This window comes from Clupea harengus, chromosome 10 (genome assembly GCF_900700415.2).
Source record: "Clupea harengus chromosome 10, Ch_v2.0.2, whole genome shotgun sequence".
Classification (NCBI taxonomy): domain Eukaryota; kingdom Metazoa; phylum Chordata; class Actinopteri; order Clupeiformes; family Clupeidae; genus Clupea; species Clupea harengus.
The window spans coordinates 13,228,067-13,246,153 of record NC_045161.1 but is presented as its reverse complement, the minus strand read 5'-3'; the positions used below and the strand labels follow the sequence as shown (position 1 = coordinate 13,246,153).

Genomic DNA, 18,087 nt, shown 5'->3' with positions numbered 1-18,087 from the left:
AAATTTCAATTAAGTCCACATTTCAATTAAGTGACAGAATCTTCCATTTGAACAAAGCCCTCAGCAATCCCATGCACTGAAAACTGATATTTGGCAATTAAACAGGCTACAACTTAACAATACTGACCCAAAATAATAATAGAAAAAGAACCTTTAACCAGTACTTATACAGTAACAAAATATGTAAACTTTTTATTACAGATTACCAAACACTTTCAATACCCATATGCATATATAGCCGATTGTGTTATTTCACTAAAGAAATGTAAAATAGAAAAGTATTTTTTTTCCTCAATTTAAATAATACAAATATAACACTTAACATACTTTAGAATGTCACTGAAGAGGAGTAATTGAAAGACTAAGGTAGTAAATTAAGAAAAAAAAAGACCTACCCCATTTAATACAGTACAGTTACGGTACTGCCACTTCAAAACTCGAGCAGAAAAAAAAATGGGATATAACATTACAGTTGTAACCGCTGGAATGTAATTCTTTTTTTTTTTTTTTTCAACTTGATACTTTCCAGGGTACAGACCACTAGATTAACACTTTACCAAATTTGAAAAAAAAGGAGAGAGCGCTAAAGGGAGAGAGTGCTAGAGAACGCACTAAATGAGACTAAGGTCAATCAAATCTTAATCACCAACCTACTCTGTGAAAAATCTTTTTTGTTCACTCCCCCTCCAAAATTCCTCTCTCAAAAGGTCTGCTGTCGAACAATCAACAATGACTCAGTGCAGGTGTTCCTGAAACCCCAGGAACGAGTACGAAGGAGAAAGGCAAGAATCTGGTCCTCATTCAGCCATACATACATGTATATTTATATATATATATATATATATATATATATATATATATATATTTATATACTTAACACTGTACAATATCTACAGGATGCATGTTTTATAAATCTTAAATCAGAAACTCCCTCAGTTTTTCTTCTTTTCTTTTGTGGTTTCAAACTCAACCACTAGTTTTCTAAACACTTAACCCATTTCTGTCCTCAATAATTCTAAGTTTCAATATTCAGGCATCCAGCATCTTGAACTTCTGAAATGTGAAGTGCAGGGCATGTGGGTGTGTCAGAGAGGGACAGGACACTATGTTGTTTTATAGTTGAGCGAACTGCAAGAGTGGCAACATCAGCCTCAGACCAACTTCAATCCAAGTTCTTCTCAAATGTGGCCATGATGTCACTTTGCATGGTCATGTCAATCACACTAGACATCTGGGGAAAGATGAAGTCAACCAGTTAACCACAAGAATATAGAGCAATATACGAAAAAAAGAAATGCATCTCACACTCAAGTGAAGACTCCTAGAAGCCTGAGTAGAGAAGACATAGACATCTCACCAAGAACATCTCCAGAACACACGTGCCCAAACACAGAATCTACACTTACGGCCTCCCGCCGGCGTCGCTCCTGCTCCCTCTTGCGTGCCATCTCGCGCTGGCGGTCCATGCTGCTCTGGGCACTGGGTTGGGCAGGTGGTGTGGGAGGCCGTGCCTCGGCTGGCTGCGCCTCCGTGGCTGTAGGGTGGTCCAAGATGGCGGCAATGATGGGGAGCTCACCGGGGTCCGCCGAGTCCTGTCTGGTTGAGGGTTCTGGCTCAGAGCGCACTGGCTGCTGGGGACTACACAGCATCAGAGAGGGGAAATAATTAGTGCCAAGTGGGGGGAAATTAGTGTAAGGAATATATTAAAGGCACTTGATGAAAGTTCTCTAGCATTTCCTTCCCTTCCCCTTACAAGTTTGTGGCCTGTTCGAAAAGTGTAAAAATCCATTAAAGAACTTCACTCCTTTAGCTCTGAAAATGTAACCGGCTGTTTTTATTTGTGTCTTTAATAACGTTCTTGTAGATGAACTGCGTTCTCATGAAGGATAATCTCTACACACGTGAAATTACTAGTGCTGTCAAACGATTAAAATATTTAATCGCGATTAATCGCATTTATGTCATAGTTAACTCAAAATTAATCGCGATTAATCGCAAATTTTTATCTATTCTAAATGTCCCTTCGTTTATTTATTTTTTCCATCTTTTTATTTTCATTTGAATGCCCTTATCAACATGGAAAAGTTGATTGGCTTGCTTTATGCAAATGTTTTATTTTATTGAAAACCAATATTGCCAAACAGGGCGGTACAAAATAAAATTATAAAGTGCACATTTCAGGTAAACAAGGACTCAGCCTATAGTGCAGTTAAACCATGGCTTAATATTTTCTTTTTTTCAAGTTTGCTGGGAACATAGCAGTCAGGCCTCTTATTTCAGAAACATTGAACCGTAACAGTTAGGTTACCAATAAAAGGTAAGCCTACTACTTCTTTGCTTTCAGCCAGCTGCCTGTTGACATTTTCAGACAACAGTGAAGCTCGCTTCTTTTGCACAACACAACTTTTAAAAGTAAACTTTCCATTCAGAAGCTTTTTATCATCCATTTCGCGGTATCGCGCTCACCATTCACTCAAACCGTAACGTTCGCCTACTACACAGTTTGCGAGGCCAAAAAGAATGTTTATCTAAAAAAAAAAAAAAAAAAAAAAAATTATAAAAAAAATTCGCGTTAATCTCGCGATAAAAAAATTAACGGCGTTAAAATGGGTTTGCGTTAACGCCGTTAATAACGCGTTAAACTGACAGCACTAGAAATTACGTCACATTCCCGCTGGTGGTGACAGGTTTAACATTTTATGAAAAAGTCACTGGGTTAGCACATAGAGCTTTACATTTTACAGCCTTCTTGCTTAATGTTAGTGGCTTTTCCTCCCCCTTGTAATGACAAGTGAAGATGCATTAATATGGTGATTTGATAAGCATAAACATTTCCTAGTTTCAAGGTTTGTATCTGTGAGATCTTTGAGATATTAGCTGTATATATTTTCAAATATTAATTTAAATTGACAGCAAGTTACTCATGTGGCAATAATGGTTAAATCAACATCAGAGGTGCCAAACAGGCAGTACTTTCTTCTGCAAGGGAGACACATTTGGCATTTGGCAATGTATAATGGGACCACAGCCAGGCTACATTTAAATAAAAAAAACATTTATGACAAACTCCATGCATGCATTTCAGAATTGTTTCTGAATGTTTGTGCAGTTGTAGGTCGTATGCTTTGAACAGGGCCTGTTTTATAAATCTATAAATTGCAAGAATGTAACAGCATTGTAATGCACTCCAGGTATTTCTTTAAACGGTCGGCCATACCCATTTCTCTCTTGAGGCTTCCGGTCACGACCAGCATCCAGTAGCTGTCGTCTTAGCGCCCTCTCCCTTTCCTCCTTCTCCATGGCAACCTTACGGAACTGTTGGAAGCTTTCTTTGGAGGCTTTGAGAGTGGAGGGGGCCAGGGAGGCCATCTTACCAAGACTGGCCCAGGAGTCAGCATTCTTCACAACTATATCCTGTGTGGTTTTAACAGAGACAAAAACAGGGTTTGGATTAGCTGTGGCTACGAGTTTGGTCACATTCTGAGGCTGAATAGGGTAGTGGGAGGAAAAAAGCTGTCTGTAGAAGTGCACCTTTTTGGTCTGACCGGGTTTGACCAGGTCTGCATTAGGTCTGAGTTGATCTTCGCTGTCAGGGTGTCTAGTGCCTACAGGACAGGTGAATAAAAAAATACCATTAAATAAAACAGCAAAGGGAACTGCAGTGAATGGAACTTGCTGCAACGCAGCCCCCCCCCCCCCACACACACACACACTCTCTCTGCTTACCCGGCAGTTTGGACTGCAGAGAGGGATCTCCTACGGGCTCGTCTTTCTGTGCAGCAAATGTTTTGGGCTGCTGCAGAGACAGACACAAGCCACTAGCTTTTGTGCCTCACAACACAATGTTTCTGAACCAAGGTGTGTTTCTTCTGTCTACCCATCTCAACCACTGCCCTTCACTGAGATCAATCCAGAAAAAACATGAACTTATGCCAACAGAAACTATTTTGACTGAATCTAAATGAAACCCAAACACAATCTACAGTCTAAAACAAACAAAAAGTAAAGTGACCCTAAACAAAATCAATCTAAAACATCCACAATTTAACTAATTTTAAACTCCTGTCACACATGTCCTAAAAGCTTTTGACAGGTATGGTAACATAACAGGGTTCCTTACCTCTGTGTGGGAGTTGGACAAACTAGGTGGGGAGGTCAGAGGTGATAGGAGGGGTGGCACTGAATGGAGACAAACAGACAGGGTGAAATTAGACCTTAACCTCGAAACACCTATGGATTCACCAACACAGGGACACGCAGCATACGGCACGGCCAGGAAGCAGCAGGCAAACTTCTGGGGAAGAGAGGCTGAGGGGAGAGCTAGGGCTGGGGGATGTATCCAATGCCACCAAAACACACGACGAAGCTCCAGAACATGCATGTAAGCTGGTAGCTAGAGAACACGCTGGAAACCATACAAGGTCACACTAGGGTTATGATTCCTGTTGAAGAGGTAGAATGGGAAGTGTTAAATGAGAGTGGGGAGAGGCAGGCAATGGCGGGGGCTTGAGAGGCAGAAGGGGGGGGTTGTTGGCTGACGCAGCTCAGGATGAATCCCTCTTACCTTCCTCCTGCTGGGTAACACTACTAGGCCTTGGAGGATTCTCCAAGGGGCTGGGAGTACTCTGCTCCAGTCCTGAGTCCTGTGTGAGGGGCTGAGGGACAGGGGCAGGGGAGTCGGCTAGGGGCAGAGACGGGGAACAGGGGGCACTGGTGTCAAGGACTAAGGGAGGCGTTTTAGAAGGGGTGCCTGATACGTCTTTGTGCAGAGGTGTATTGGGGGTATTGGGATTTGGTGGTGTCGTGGTCATCTCTGTGTCCTGTTCTAGAGAAAGCTGTGGTGTGGGGCATGTCCGGTTTTTGCGAGGTAGAGCGGCTGCTTTGGTGCTGGGTGGAGCTGGCTGTGGGGGCAGGCAACTATGTAAGGCTGGAGAGACAGTGGGATCAGAAGGAAGAAACAGGAAAACAAAAAAAGGTAAATGAAAGCCAGTGGTTGTGTCAGTTCTCGGCGTATGGCCTCAAACTGTCACTTAAAGAAGACAACGTCATCAGAGTTGTTTCCTTCAAAGCAATCAAGCCTTTTTAAAACAAGAGCATCTTACAAATATTGAACAAATATTCAAAAGGACGCTATATTTGAAGAAATATTCAAAAGGTCGCTTCTCTGGGATTGTACAGCTGTTTTATAAACAAACACACACCTGGGGGTGATGCAATGCTCTCTGTTGGAGGCAGAATGCCGTGCTGCTTCTGCACGGTCAGACTTTTAGACTCTGCAGTGGAGGCTGTGGCCTCCCGGGCTGAAGGAGGAAGAGACGACGACCCGCTTGTCTGAAGAGATGCCAGTAATGGGTCCTCTCCTACAGGGCCCTCTTTCAGAAGTGCTGCCCGCTTCAACTCCTGTTTAAAAATTACATCACACCCGCTCTTTAAAGAGGTCTTCTGCTGTTCACTCATGTCAAACAACCAGGGGCAGTGAATACTGTTCCTACACATGACCCTACAGACCATTGCTTGACTCAGCACCTCCTAACTCCAAACAAACAGCCATTGCTTGGGTTGGGTACACAGTCATTACGTCATGAAATAATCGTCTATAGTACCTTTGTTTTTACTTTGCTTTTGTGTGCGCTGGTTTTGGGGTGCTTCCTCTTTGCCTTTCTCTCTGCAAGACACGCACACAAGGCACATGATCACCACTGCAGTCCGAGTAATGAGTGAGGCTTCCTAACCACAATGGAAAGCCTATGTATGATTTCACAAGACACTATGTGTAGTTCAGCTCTCATGGAAAATGTGCAACTAGGAATCTTTCACTGCGGTGCGCATCTACTTTAGTATACAAATGTCAGGAAAAAAGAGGATGCAAAAATCTCAAATGGTACACGCCGAGGGGAAATAAATCAATGCCAAAACAACCACAAATACAGACACAAACTAAACAAAGTAACTTACCTCTAGAATAAATTACACAATTTTGAACGGAGCTTTTTGGCTAATAACTGGCTTACCCTATTACTGACCAATTATTCTCTCCATTTCAGCGGAGTAATTCCGAGTACCAGTGGTGTATGTGTGACGTGTGTGAATGCTAAACTTGTACTATGTGATGGGACATTAAATACAGAGGATTTTGTAAAATAAAACAAATAAAAAAACACAACACTATTCTTAACATGTGCAACAGTCTATAAAAAATCTGTTTATTTGAACCTCAAAGTCCAATGAAAAAAGCTTTATACCTTTTTAAGGTAAAACGCAAACAATTTGCACAAAGCTACATAACAGCATATTTTCCTGCTTTTTTATGCAAAGGCATGACAGTCTCTTCACTCTAAACCTTAATTTGGTCCAGCTCCTTCTAACCTGCTCAGTTTACAATCTAGTGGGTACATTAACATAAAACAAGTGGAATGTACAGTGTATGCTTGGTTTCTAATCAAACAAACTACATATAAAATGTTACATAACAAAAAAAAAAAAATTATATTAAGAGGGAAAAGAAATAAACACACACACCAGCACACATGTACAAAGGAAACTGATGCCACAATCAAAACCCAGTCTACAATGAAGTGCAGAGAAGTGAGCACTGGGACCTAAAGAGGCTGCCGAGAGGTGAGTACTGGGACCTAAAGAGGCTGCCGAGAGGCTGCACAGGGATTGAGGAGAGATGGGCTGTTAGCCCAACAGGTAGCCGAATTCCAAAATGGGTTTTGGGTCACATGCAAATCAACAACATTTTAAACGGCTGTTGTCAATGACCCTTTTCAGATGGTTACAAACGACTTTGAGAAGGCTGTTACGATAAAAGGCTACAATAACACTGTAGGACGCCATTGTACATCAAGGAAGAAGACTTAGAACTGTCGAGGTGAGTTTGTCTTTTTGTGCCACAGCACACTGACTGGCTTCTCTTTACGCCCCAGCATTACCAGAACTAATATAGGTGAGACAACATAAAGGAACTGCAGTGTTCACAAATCATGACAACCTCAAAACACAAATAAATATAGCATCAAAATGAAACTTAAAGGAAAAAATTGTTTGATGTGATTGTTTGTTCTCTTAAGGAGAGGGGGAAAAAGTGCTTGAAATACAGGGGGGAAAAAAGCTTACATCCATTAAACTAAATAAAACACCAAACCAAAACATGTTAAGTGAACTGTTCTTTCAAGCATTTGGTTTTACCAGCAGGAGACAGAAAGTGACGTGGGTGAATTGTGCAAGGGGCTGGATGGGAGTGGGGAGTTGTGTCCAAAAGAAAGAGATTCGAGTTTTATTTATTTATTCATCCACTCATTCGTTTGTTCATTTCAGCGCACATTTTATTCTTCCTTATCCTTTTGTGGAGGGGTAACAAAAACGGTGATGTGTATCCTCGCCCCTTTTGAAAGACAGAAAGCGAGGAAGGGAAGGGAAGGGGAGGGGGAGGAGAAAGGTGAAAGGGGTGGGGACGATGGATGAGAGTGCTGAGCGAGAGACAGCTAACCTGATTCAGAGTCACTGCTATCAGAGGAGCTAGAATCACTACTACTGCTGTCAGAGCTGGAGGAGGAGCTACTGCTGTCGCTGAGGCGCGAGGTCTGGCCCAGCTCACAGACTGCTGAGGGGGGCTCATCTGTGGGGAGGGGGGGAGAGGGAGGGGGAGAGAAGGCAGAAAGAAAGAGAGAGATGAGCGTCACACACACAAACATAAATATCAGCTGTTGCCACTTTTTCGACTGTGCTTGGAAGAGAAAGAGTTGAATAACCAGTGCTAGTTCTAGCTCATTACATCGATGTGCCATGAAGTAAAACTGTGGCAACTCGTAACTCATCTAACAAAACACAACTGACTTGAATTTGGGATGTGACATTCAGCCTCATTTGAAATAACCAGCTAAGTTTATTCATGGAGGTCAACACTTAACAGCAATTCGAGCGCTCACACTTCTGATTAGTCTGCTAATCTTGATTTTCCACAATATGCATCATAAAGCAAGTCCTGTTCTTATAACTGGCTCCTGAACTCAGCACTTACTCTTGGCGTTCGTCCTCTTCGTGAGCTCCTCGCCTCCATTCTGTTTGTCAGCGTCCTTCTTCGTGCCGTGCTTCTCTCCTTTGGGCTTCTCTGCCTGTTTCTCTGTGGGGGATTATAACGGAGTGGAGAGTGAACTCAAGTTTCTACTCAAATGGAAAGAGCTGACACAGGCTACAGTGACTCATGGTGCAGGGACCTGGGGGGGGGGGACCCTCTTTCAAAACTAAATACAACCTCCAGTCACAGGCACCATCAGCGCTACAGTGCGACAACACAATGCATTCATTAAAATTGAAACTGGGTCAAGTGTTCCTAGAAAAAACAAAAAACCTGGTCTCGGGCTATTGCAAACTTTCGGATAGGTCTCCGTGAACTCAAAAAGAGTATGCAAAGACAGTGTGTAATGTGCTGTTTCAAAAGCTTTGGAAATGTAAATTAAGCTAATTCTAGGGTTTCACAGTTCCATGTGAAAGGTAATGTTTTGTGCACTCACGGCCGGGGGTTTTGCGTCGCTTTTTCAAGCATGTCTGGACGAAAGCCTCCAGTGTTCGGAGCGTTGATGGCTTGAGCATCTCGAAGTCGATCTCGATCTCCTCGGGGTTGGTGTCTCGCAGCGCAGGCTCGCGGGCCTTGATGATGTTTACCACCTTGCCCAGCTTGTCCCCGGGAAGCTTATTGATGTCCAGGCTCAGCCTCCGCTTCTCCTCGTATGACATGGGCAGTGCCACAGCCTCGTCCTCAGACAGCTCAAGCGAGTCCTTTTGGTGACTGCGGGCGGGCCACATAAAAAAAGGAACACAGCATTAGTATCTAGCATTTCATTTAGCAGATTGTGAGTTTGTGCAGGACACGAGTGGAGATAGAGGTAAGTCTCTTACCTTCCCTTGCTTCCTTTCTTCTGCACTTTTGCCTTGGTTTTGTGGCCCTTTGTGTCCTCCCGTTTACTTTTAGGGGCCTCCTTCTCCTTTTTCCTCTTTTTGTCCTTTGACTTTTCTTTCTTCTTTGGCTTCAGGAGGGGCGCCTGCGTTAGTAGCTGTAGCTGATCATGGACGGCTTTCAGCTGCATTAGATATGGGCGGAAAACAGATGTAAAAAAAAAAAGCCAAAGACAAATGACAGTTGTTTGATTGATATAACTGATAACTGATTCAGAAAGTTGAAAACAAACAAATAAAATATTTCAGTGATCTGCGATCTAACTGGTTGAAATGCGTACTACCTGTGCAGATAATTCATTATTAAAAGAGCACAGCTTTGTCGCCTGTTATGCCCACACTTGATGCCTAGCAACACACTTCTAGTTGTCTAGTCTAGCTTTTGTCCAAAGCGACGTACAAGGGAGAGAACAGTCAAGCTGTTGAGCAATAAAAACCTGGTGTAACAATAAATACTACTTTACATAAGAAATAGAAAAACGACATAGAAAAGAAACAGAAGTGCAGGAATGTAACTGCTGTAAGTGCAAGTTAAGCACTAGTCAAGGTGCCAGTTAGGAAGGGAGGTGCTATCTGAAGAGTTGGGTCTTCAAAAGCTTCTTGAAGGTAGAGAGGGACTCCCCTGCTCTGGTAGTACTAGGCAGTTCGTTCCACCAACGTGGAACTACAAATGGGAATTAGGAAATAGTCTGGATTGCTGTACTTGCACAGAAGGCAGTGCCAAACGACGCTCACTATTAATGCCACGCAAATGATTTGTTAGTGCTGAACATACAATCTCCAGACAAACATGCAGCCGACACTGGCTTCATTCTGGCATTCATAAAATCTATGAAAAATCAAGATGTCCTCAGGCAGTGGCATGGGGCAAAAATGTTGTCAGCCTATCAGACTTTATAAACTGGAACGGGAAATGATCCACCAATCCACCAATTCATGTTTTGGAGATATAGTGACATTTCCTTCAGATAGTTGTTAAAAAGAGGCTGTGATCTTTTCATGCATTGCCTTTTTCTAAACATAGAAAAGAGTCGGAGCTGACCTGCTCCTTGAGATTGGACAGGTGCTTGGCCCGCGCCTCTTCATCATCCTTCTCCTCCTCCTCTGATTCGGAGGAGCTGTCGGAGTCGGAGGAGCTGTCGCTGCTCTCTGAGCTCGAGGGGCTCTCAACTTGCCTCTTCTCCTTCAGGCTCAGCGTCCGAACGGGGGCATCACTCTTCGCCGGCTCGGGAGGAATCTTGGAAAAGCGTGACTCAAACACCTCCTACGACAATGAAACAAGTAGTGTAAACAAGTCAATTCCAGGCTTTGCGACAGCATGATTTATCCCCTGCCTCTCCCTATTCCACCCATCGACAGAGCTTGAGTTTGATGTTCCTGAAGCCCCCATCCTAGACTTCGAGCTTCTGATTAAAGGCTGAGGTTCACTAAGAATCTATAGAAGCCTTTGATGTGCTTTTGTATATTTATTTTTAGCTTAAGTAAACAATTCACCAGGCAATGTATTCCAAATGTTGTCATGTGGAAGGTTTAGCAGAAGTCAGCAAGACATCCTAACACTGCTTACATCATCTTCAAAAATGTTTATCTTTAGACTAAAGCCAGATAAAGAAACTGACTGGTACTACTCCTTAAATAGTCCCAGAATACTAACCTGTCAAATCAATAAACATATATATTTTTTATGTTTCTTAAACATCCATTGTCATGTCAGTATTAATATGCACTGCTGTTGATTGTTGACAACTGATATAGATAGCAGTGCAAATATCAAACTAATACGAAGAACACATGTGCACATTTTGATATTACTATCAGCGCTCCATTTAATGACACTGTCTTCATTTTTCAAATGCTTTCTCCTTCTAATTTCAAGTTGTTTGTCGTATAAGTATTTAATATTCACAATATCCACTTGTGTGTATGCCTGCTGTAACAGCTATTACAGCAGGCATACACTCCTACATTAGTCTTATCAGGGATACAGTCTTACATCACAATGCATGTAGGTTGTGAGTTCAAACCCACCTGTAGTTTCTGTGCCATGGCAACTATCTCATGTGTGGGGGGGTTGTATTTGTAACAGTTAGAGAACATGAGTCGAACGTCCGCTGCAAACTGCAGGGCATCTGTGTATTCTCGGTTGTCCATCTTTTTCTGCAAAGGCAAAAATATTGTACATTCAAGAACACCCACATATACTTCCACCTACACGCAGCTAATCCCATGAGTGCTTACAGGGTAAAACTCATATCTGACTAATTCATAGGAACTCTGAGGGTATCGCTGGCAGCAATGCTGACAGTCATCATATCTTAAAGCACATTTTATTAACAACCAAGCATGCATGCATGAATCAAGTGCATCTTCCTAGAGATATTAGATAGCCAGCTCGCTATTTTAGATAAAACGTCCATAACGTCTCTGGCTATTAGCCAAGGGCTCTGACCTTTATGGTGCCCATGTCCATGGGCTGCGGCACAATGTCATAGTAGTCGTGCAGGCAAAGACCCTCCACGTCCACAGGCTTGTAGAAGGGCCAGGAGTAGGTCTGGTGCTTCTTGGCAAACAAATCCTTCAGGATGATGTTGCAGTGCTTCAACCGTTCCGACAGCTTGGCCTTCTTGGCGCCGTGATGGTGCTGCTGGGGCGAGTCGGGCAGGTCTTTCCTCGGGGGCTTGATGGGCCGGCCGCTGCCCCGCCGGGAGGACACCTTCAGCGCCTTGGCGTCCCCCGTGGCAGGCGACGACTCGCAGCTGGGGAGTGTGGTGCCCACAGGCGTGGTGGTGTCAGCTTTTCGCTTCACCCCTTTTTTGATCTGATGGGGGTTGGGGAGAGAAAACAGTTATCATGTGCATGTTAACATGTGTGCATCTTAGACAGCCATTAGCATTGTGAAACACTGTTTCACCAGTGATGGAGCGGAATGGTGTACAAAGTGAAAAAAGTGACTAACTTTTGCAGTGAGCTGAGCAGAAAGAGGGGTAGTGGGCATGGTGTGAAGCGCCTCTGAGGGGATGACTGTCACTGTCTGCTGGAACACAACCTCTGACACGGGAGACTGGGGCCTCTGCTTCACCAGGCCTGCAGGAAGAAAGGGAGACAAAAAAAAAAGCACACAGGGGAGAGAGAGAGAGAGAGAGAGAGAGAGAGAGAGGACAGGGGGTGGTTAAGGGCCTCACAGGAAGCAGTAGGTTTCCATGAACGTAGTACAATGGTGTAGACAGTTTTATCTAAGGGGGCCCCCTCGAGGACAAGACGCGCTCAAGCACCTGCTGACAACTTCCTCCCCTTCCCTGGAGCCTTCGTTGTCACGGCGCTCATCTCACACTCTTCCTGAGGCATATCCACTACCTTCTCCAGGAAGTGCTTCTCTAGAGCCTGGGCCATCAGGACAATGTCATCTCCATGCTGTGGAAGGACAAGACGTTATTAGATTATACAATATATTCAGCATGTTTAATGAACCCATTCGCAAGAGACATTGTCAGCTTACCCTATTGTACAAGTAGCAGTTGGTGAACATTGAGTTGAAGTCTTCAATACATTCCATGGCTTTCCAGTAGTAGTTGTTCTCCAGACGTTTCTTGATTGTGTTCATATCCATGGGTTTTTTAATGATTTTATAATAATCCTTGGGGAAAAAAATTAATTTGTGCCATATTAGATCCATAAATGGATGTCCATAAACAATCAATTGTATTTACATTAAGGATCATAACATTTCTCTTCAGATTAAATCTAGTCTTCACTATTATACTATTTATTCTATATTGCCTTCAAAATGTTACATAAGAATCCACAAAGAGAAGGTGTCAAATCTCAAAATTGCTCATCATTGCATTGCTTGCAAATGTACCTGACCTGAAGTGCTTTCATATTGACAGATAGGTAGGGTGCTCACTGTTCACTCCTTGCCCAATGATTATGGGGGGCTGGCACTACTTACAGGTAGGTGAAGCTGGACTGCGTCCACCGGGTATCTGAAAGGCCAGGCGAAGTGATGCTTCCATAGTGCTCGCACAACCACCTTCTCCAGGTACTGCAGTTGGTTGGTGAGACGGCCAGGCTTCTTGGGGTTTTTGTATTCTGGAGGCAGGGGATTCCCGGCCGTTGTGTTCATGGGGGGTTGCATCGTGTCGGACATCTCGAGGGGGGCAAGAGGGGGCCCCAATGCTGAGGGTCTGTGAGCTAATTTTGTGGGGGCTGCTCAGCGCTCACTGCACATCTTCTGCCTGTGCCACTGGATGGGGAGGGGGAAAGAGTAATGTTCAGTAGTGGTGCTTGTTTTTCTTGCTGAGGCACACTGTTCGAATCACACCATTACTCATGAAAATCAGAATGGGGGGGACCAGTTGATGCGACCATTGTTGATAGGACTTGCCGAGCTCAAATACAAAACAAAACAAAAAAGTATCTGGTCACGCAGTGGTGCCTTACCCAGCAGGGTACCAGCGAGGGGATTGCAAAAGCCCTAAGAAATCCTTTGTCAAAATGAATCGACTCAACAGGATTCATAAACTCAGATTCGTCAAGCTAGCTAGCTGCTCAGCCATTAGACCTTGTATTCAGCTCCGCAGACCAGAACCCACAACTATCGACTTAAATGTCTTTTTTTTTTTTTTAAATGAACTGGACTTGTACCATCAAAACAAGTGGCAATATAGTAAACAAGAAACAATTTGCAAAGAGCAAACAGCCCAGGCGCTTTATTTTAAAAATGAAATTTACAAGCTAAAGATGAGCATTAACATGGATTATAGGCTGCAGTAGCATTCATCCCATGAAGCTCTGTAATGCACTCAAATCCACTCCTCTTCAGATATTTAATTAAAAGTCATTTCTCCACGCATGCGCTTCTATTAAATGATGCAGAACTCTCAGAAATGCAGTTATTTCAGGCTAAAATCCATATTTCCAACTTGACTTTGCCCACAGACCATAATAATGACAACTGCAGGCAATGCTTGAATACTAGGGCAAACAAGTGAGAACACTTTGAGAACCGATGCATCCCAGAACTAGACATTTTACTTTTTCAGTTTATTATTAGGTTTCCAAAAAAAGACAACAAAAAAAATCAGGACAACAAAATGTTTAATTCTGTTCAGATTTCACTGACATTTAGTAGTCATGAATGTTAATCCTGGTCGAGTACACTTCGGCCAGTGGTGTCAGAGTAACTCTTCATACCCCAAAGGATGAATCTACGATACTGAAACACTCAATGGACGACTTTAAATGGCTTTAGGGATGATCAACAATTAAATCGACGTGCCATTACATGTGAAAACTCTAGGCCAGGTACATCACCATCCTAGGCTTCCTTTGCCTACTTAAGGCCTGCTTGAATGGTGTCCACTGCCACCTACTGACTCTGCGTGTGTACTTGCTTCACAAGGAAACCAAAGACCTGAGTGACAGTACAACCAAACATAACATCAACTCATTATTTAGAGGGGGAAAAGGTAAATCCCTAAGTTGATCCAAAATATAATAATAAAACAAAACCTGTGGATACTCTTCGTATTAGATCTTACCTGCTCACCTAGATCACAGTGGACTAAAAATATGAATATACAGAAATATGGCACTATACTGCAACATACTCCAGAAACGAATATATACACGGCTAATCCATTCACAAAAAAGGTCTACTACCGCTAAATATTCAGACAGGAGCAGAGGATGCACTTGTTGGGAGAAGACAAGAAAATAGGATAAAGAAAATAGGAGACTGACTGACCACACTCATGGTCCAAATCATTTAATGTGTTACCATATGGTCTCAAGATGACATGACAAAAAACAGAGATCCCTAGTAATCAAAAGCCAAAAAATTATTTCTCAATTCATATCACAGCTCATACAGATGTAAAATACTGTCTACAACCTGAAAAGATGGGCACGACAGTAGAACGCTTACCCATGTAACCAGTAACACATGGGCATCAATGGTGAGCAAACTCTTTGAACACAACAATTGTTGCCAAAGATCTGACACATCATCCAGGAAGTTCCAAAAAAATGAAAGCACTGGACAACTATGCAAGGACTTGGGCAACATTACCTTGGGTAAACAAAGGCAGAACAGTAAGAATGATGGTCAAATCATGATCAACCCATCTTGATGGCCACTCTATAGCCACAACAAAATGTCTCCACCACTTAATGCAACCATAATTGGCAACATTTTACACCACTTACCCCATCAAGAACTCAATCTTCAAAACGGACATCTTCTGTCATAATGGATTTTGCCCATACCCAATCAAAAAATTTACATTACAAGTTATGTAGAGCTTTCTGTTCAGTTTATTTGCAGGAGGTACATTTGATTTTACATATGAACTATCAGCCCTGCCAAGGACTTACAAATTCAGTTCCAAATAAAAACAAAGAGTGTCACATAATTAAACAAAGGCAAACATTTATTTAATAATCTATTACTTCAAAACAAAACAGTTACACATTCGCATTCTCCTAAAGTCAAACGTAGGAATAACAGACCTTTCATTTTAAACTGATGGCGAGCCTGTGTGTTTGGGGGGGGGGGGGGGGGTAAACAAATGCGGCATTTATGTTTTTTATTTTTTAGACGTTTACAATTTGTGTTTGAATAATTGAAGAAAAGAGAGATTATATATGTCATGCTTGTTGTAGAGGGTAATTGTTTGCCAATTTTGACAATCAACGATCCCCATAAACGTGGTATAGGGTGAGGGTTGCGAACATATACCGCAGTCGTAACTGCTGGAAGCATAAACAAACGGGCCATTTACTTGTATAAATCCGTGTTCAGTGAAAGTGTTTTTTAACAGTTATCGTTACAGTGACGTATAGAGGTAGGTATGTGCTTAAATCTGTTTAAGATTAGTTACCCCATTAAATTGAGGACTTTACTAACAAGCAAGGTTGACGGAGAGCTAATGTTAACATTAGCTAGCCAAATAACAACGACGGATGCCAATTAGTGATACACAACAACGTGTAACGTAACATTTTAAAACAGTTTTGGCTCGCGTTGGTAGTTCACTTATTGTTTAACGTTACTGTAACGTTAGCTAGTTTAGCCAACGTTACCATTAAAACGGTAGCGTTAACTTGATATAACTAAATTATGGATTATTGTGCAGCTTCGCCTAACTGCGTTAATTCATTATTATCGGACATCAATTTGCAAGCTAGCCACTTACAGGTTCTTATAGCGTTACATAACCATAGCCCATGCCCAAACTTGCATGATGCAATCAGCACCGTCAAACAGACACGCCATGATTTGCTAACGTATCGCTACCTTAACCAAAAACAAATGGTTGTTAACCGTGACTGGCTAGCCAACACTTCCTACCCAAATACAATTCCCATTCTTCCGTAACTGCTAAAGGTAGAAACACGATCATTTTAAAATGTTCTTTGGGTGGGATCACTGAACCCACAGTTTAATATTCATGTTGTCTGGACATTTTGGCTAGCTAGCCAACAACAAAATGGCGACAGGAAGCGCTCGTCTTGGCATGTCGCAAGACAGCACGTAGAGAATTGCGTCTTTTAAAAAAAAACTGGGCTACTGGCCCTCCACCCTCGCAGACATCGGTCCACACCAGCCAAGTCACCACATTCACATATAAATAGCTTTCTGTCAAAACAGATCGCTTAGTCAAATGTTAGCTAACTAGGTTCAACCTGATCTCAAAATTTACCTTTCCGTTTCTGGCACAACAAGATTGTTTTTACTGCCGAACTGAGACAGACGTTCTGAGCCGAGCTGTTCTGCTGGAAAGTTGAGACGAGCTGGATCTTGACGCTGTTACTCGCGTTTATACAACTACCCAACGTAATATTGTATTTGAAATAATTAACTGAAAACCAATATTCAATCTTATTTTTAACAAATTTCGCGGCAAGGCAGTCTTCAATGGCGGACGTCTCTTTGACCAACCGCCTGGTATTTATACCCTTCTGTTTGGAACTCGAACGCCAATTGGTCAAAACGCTTCACGTGCTACTGTGTTCTTCGTTTTCCTGGACGACGAGCAAAGAACACAAACAATATACCTTTACAACATTTTAAATGTTCACCGTCGACCTGACAGACTTAAGTTAAGTCTTTCCACCCCTATAAGAGCTTGCTGTAAAGTTGTACTTCGAAAAAAGCAAGGACATGTACGTCAGAGTATTTTTCAAAAGTGCGACATAACTGGTCTGTGGGCATCACATGACCATTCTAGAACATTCCATTGATTTGTTGGAAAAGTACTGGTTAACTTGAACTAATTCATCCAGTCAGATGTCATAAAATTACAAATTACTACCTATCAAACGCCTAAACTTACGGAAACCCTGCATGCTTGTCTCCACGTAGCTTCAGTATTCTGTAAGTGCGAGATATGATATGATAGTGAAGACAGCTTTGACAAAGGGGCGGATTACATTCGCCATGCGCATGTGTAAACCACACGAATTGATTGGCAATAGGATTGACGCTAGGGTTAACGTCATTTTGCCCTGTTTTTAGAAACCTGAAGTATCTTAATATTTAAGATCGTTCGTTTTATTTTTAATTTTTATCATTAAACAATTTTCCCTTCACATACTAACTGCATTGGCTGGTACATTTGTAAACAGCAAAATATTATGTCCATGTTCTGAAGAGGAATGTTCTACGTGGAGAGGTAAATCTCTCATGTGATCACAGCATATGCTATGATGTGCTTGTTAATGAGCCTTGTAGCCTATTCGGTTTTGCACAGTTTCAGTTTTTGATGACATAGTGACACGTACTATATTACATTGTGAATCTTGTGGGAAGGTTGCTCTGCAAATTGACTGGGTCAGTCAAAATTAGTTTTTTATAATTAACATTTAGTTAGTTAGTTTAGTCCTTAAAATTACCTAGCAGAATACAATTTCCAAAGGATGTTTATACCACTTATAATAAATACTTTATACTAAGACGTGTTGAATGCTTGCATGTCTGAGAAAACGAAAATGTTTTAAATGATCCACAAGAGAGCAGCATTGCCCATCTTTTCAAGTATATTAAAAATGGGATCTTGTTGTTTAGTTTATAGGTAACCTACCGAGTTTAGAGAAAGGAAAGTATATAATGTTTGAAACATTTGGGTA

General features: G+C 42.2%; 1 protein-coding gene across 4 annotated transcripts; it reads right to left on the bottom strand.

Moving 5' to 3' along the window:
- Window positions 1-164: 164 nt before the first annotated feature.
- On the bottom strand, window positions 165-17,351 carry brdt (bromodomain, testis-specific). 4 transcript variants are annotated; one of them, XM_012839528.3, is made up of 21 exons: window positions 16,662-17,351; window positions 12,908-13,201; window positions 12,455-12,592; window positions 12,231-12,369; window positions 11,915-12,042; window positions 11,408-11,776; window positions 10,987-11,115; window positions 10,001-10,222; window positions 8,902-9,083; window positions 8,517-8,791; window positions 8,024-8,125; window positions 7,493-7,621; window positions 5,604-5,665; window positions 5,202-5,400; window positions 4,565-4,927; window positions 4,121-4,179; window positions 3,727-3,796; window positions 3,532-3,605; window positions 3,218-3,414; window positions 1,407-1,638; window positions 165-1,231 (listed from the first exon to the last, which is right to left on the bottom strand). In XM_012839528.3, exons 2-21 carry the CDS (start codon window positions 13,103-13,105, stop codon window positions 1,163-1,165), a joined length of 3,336 nt encoding a protein of 1,111 aa, XP_012694982.2. In that variant the 5' UTR covers window positions 13,106-13,201; window positions 16,662-17,351; the 3' UTR covers window positions 165-1,162. The 4 variants fall into 4 exon arrangements, with proteins under 4 accessions (XP_012694982.2, XP_031431281.1, XP_031431282.1 ...); XM_031575421.2 differs by having other exon boundaries at window positions 17,295-17,331; XM_031575422.2 differs by lacking the exon at window positions 4,565-4,927 and having other exon boundaries at window positions 16,662-17,350.
- Between the last annotated feature and the right edge of the window lie 736 nt (window positions 17,352-18,087).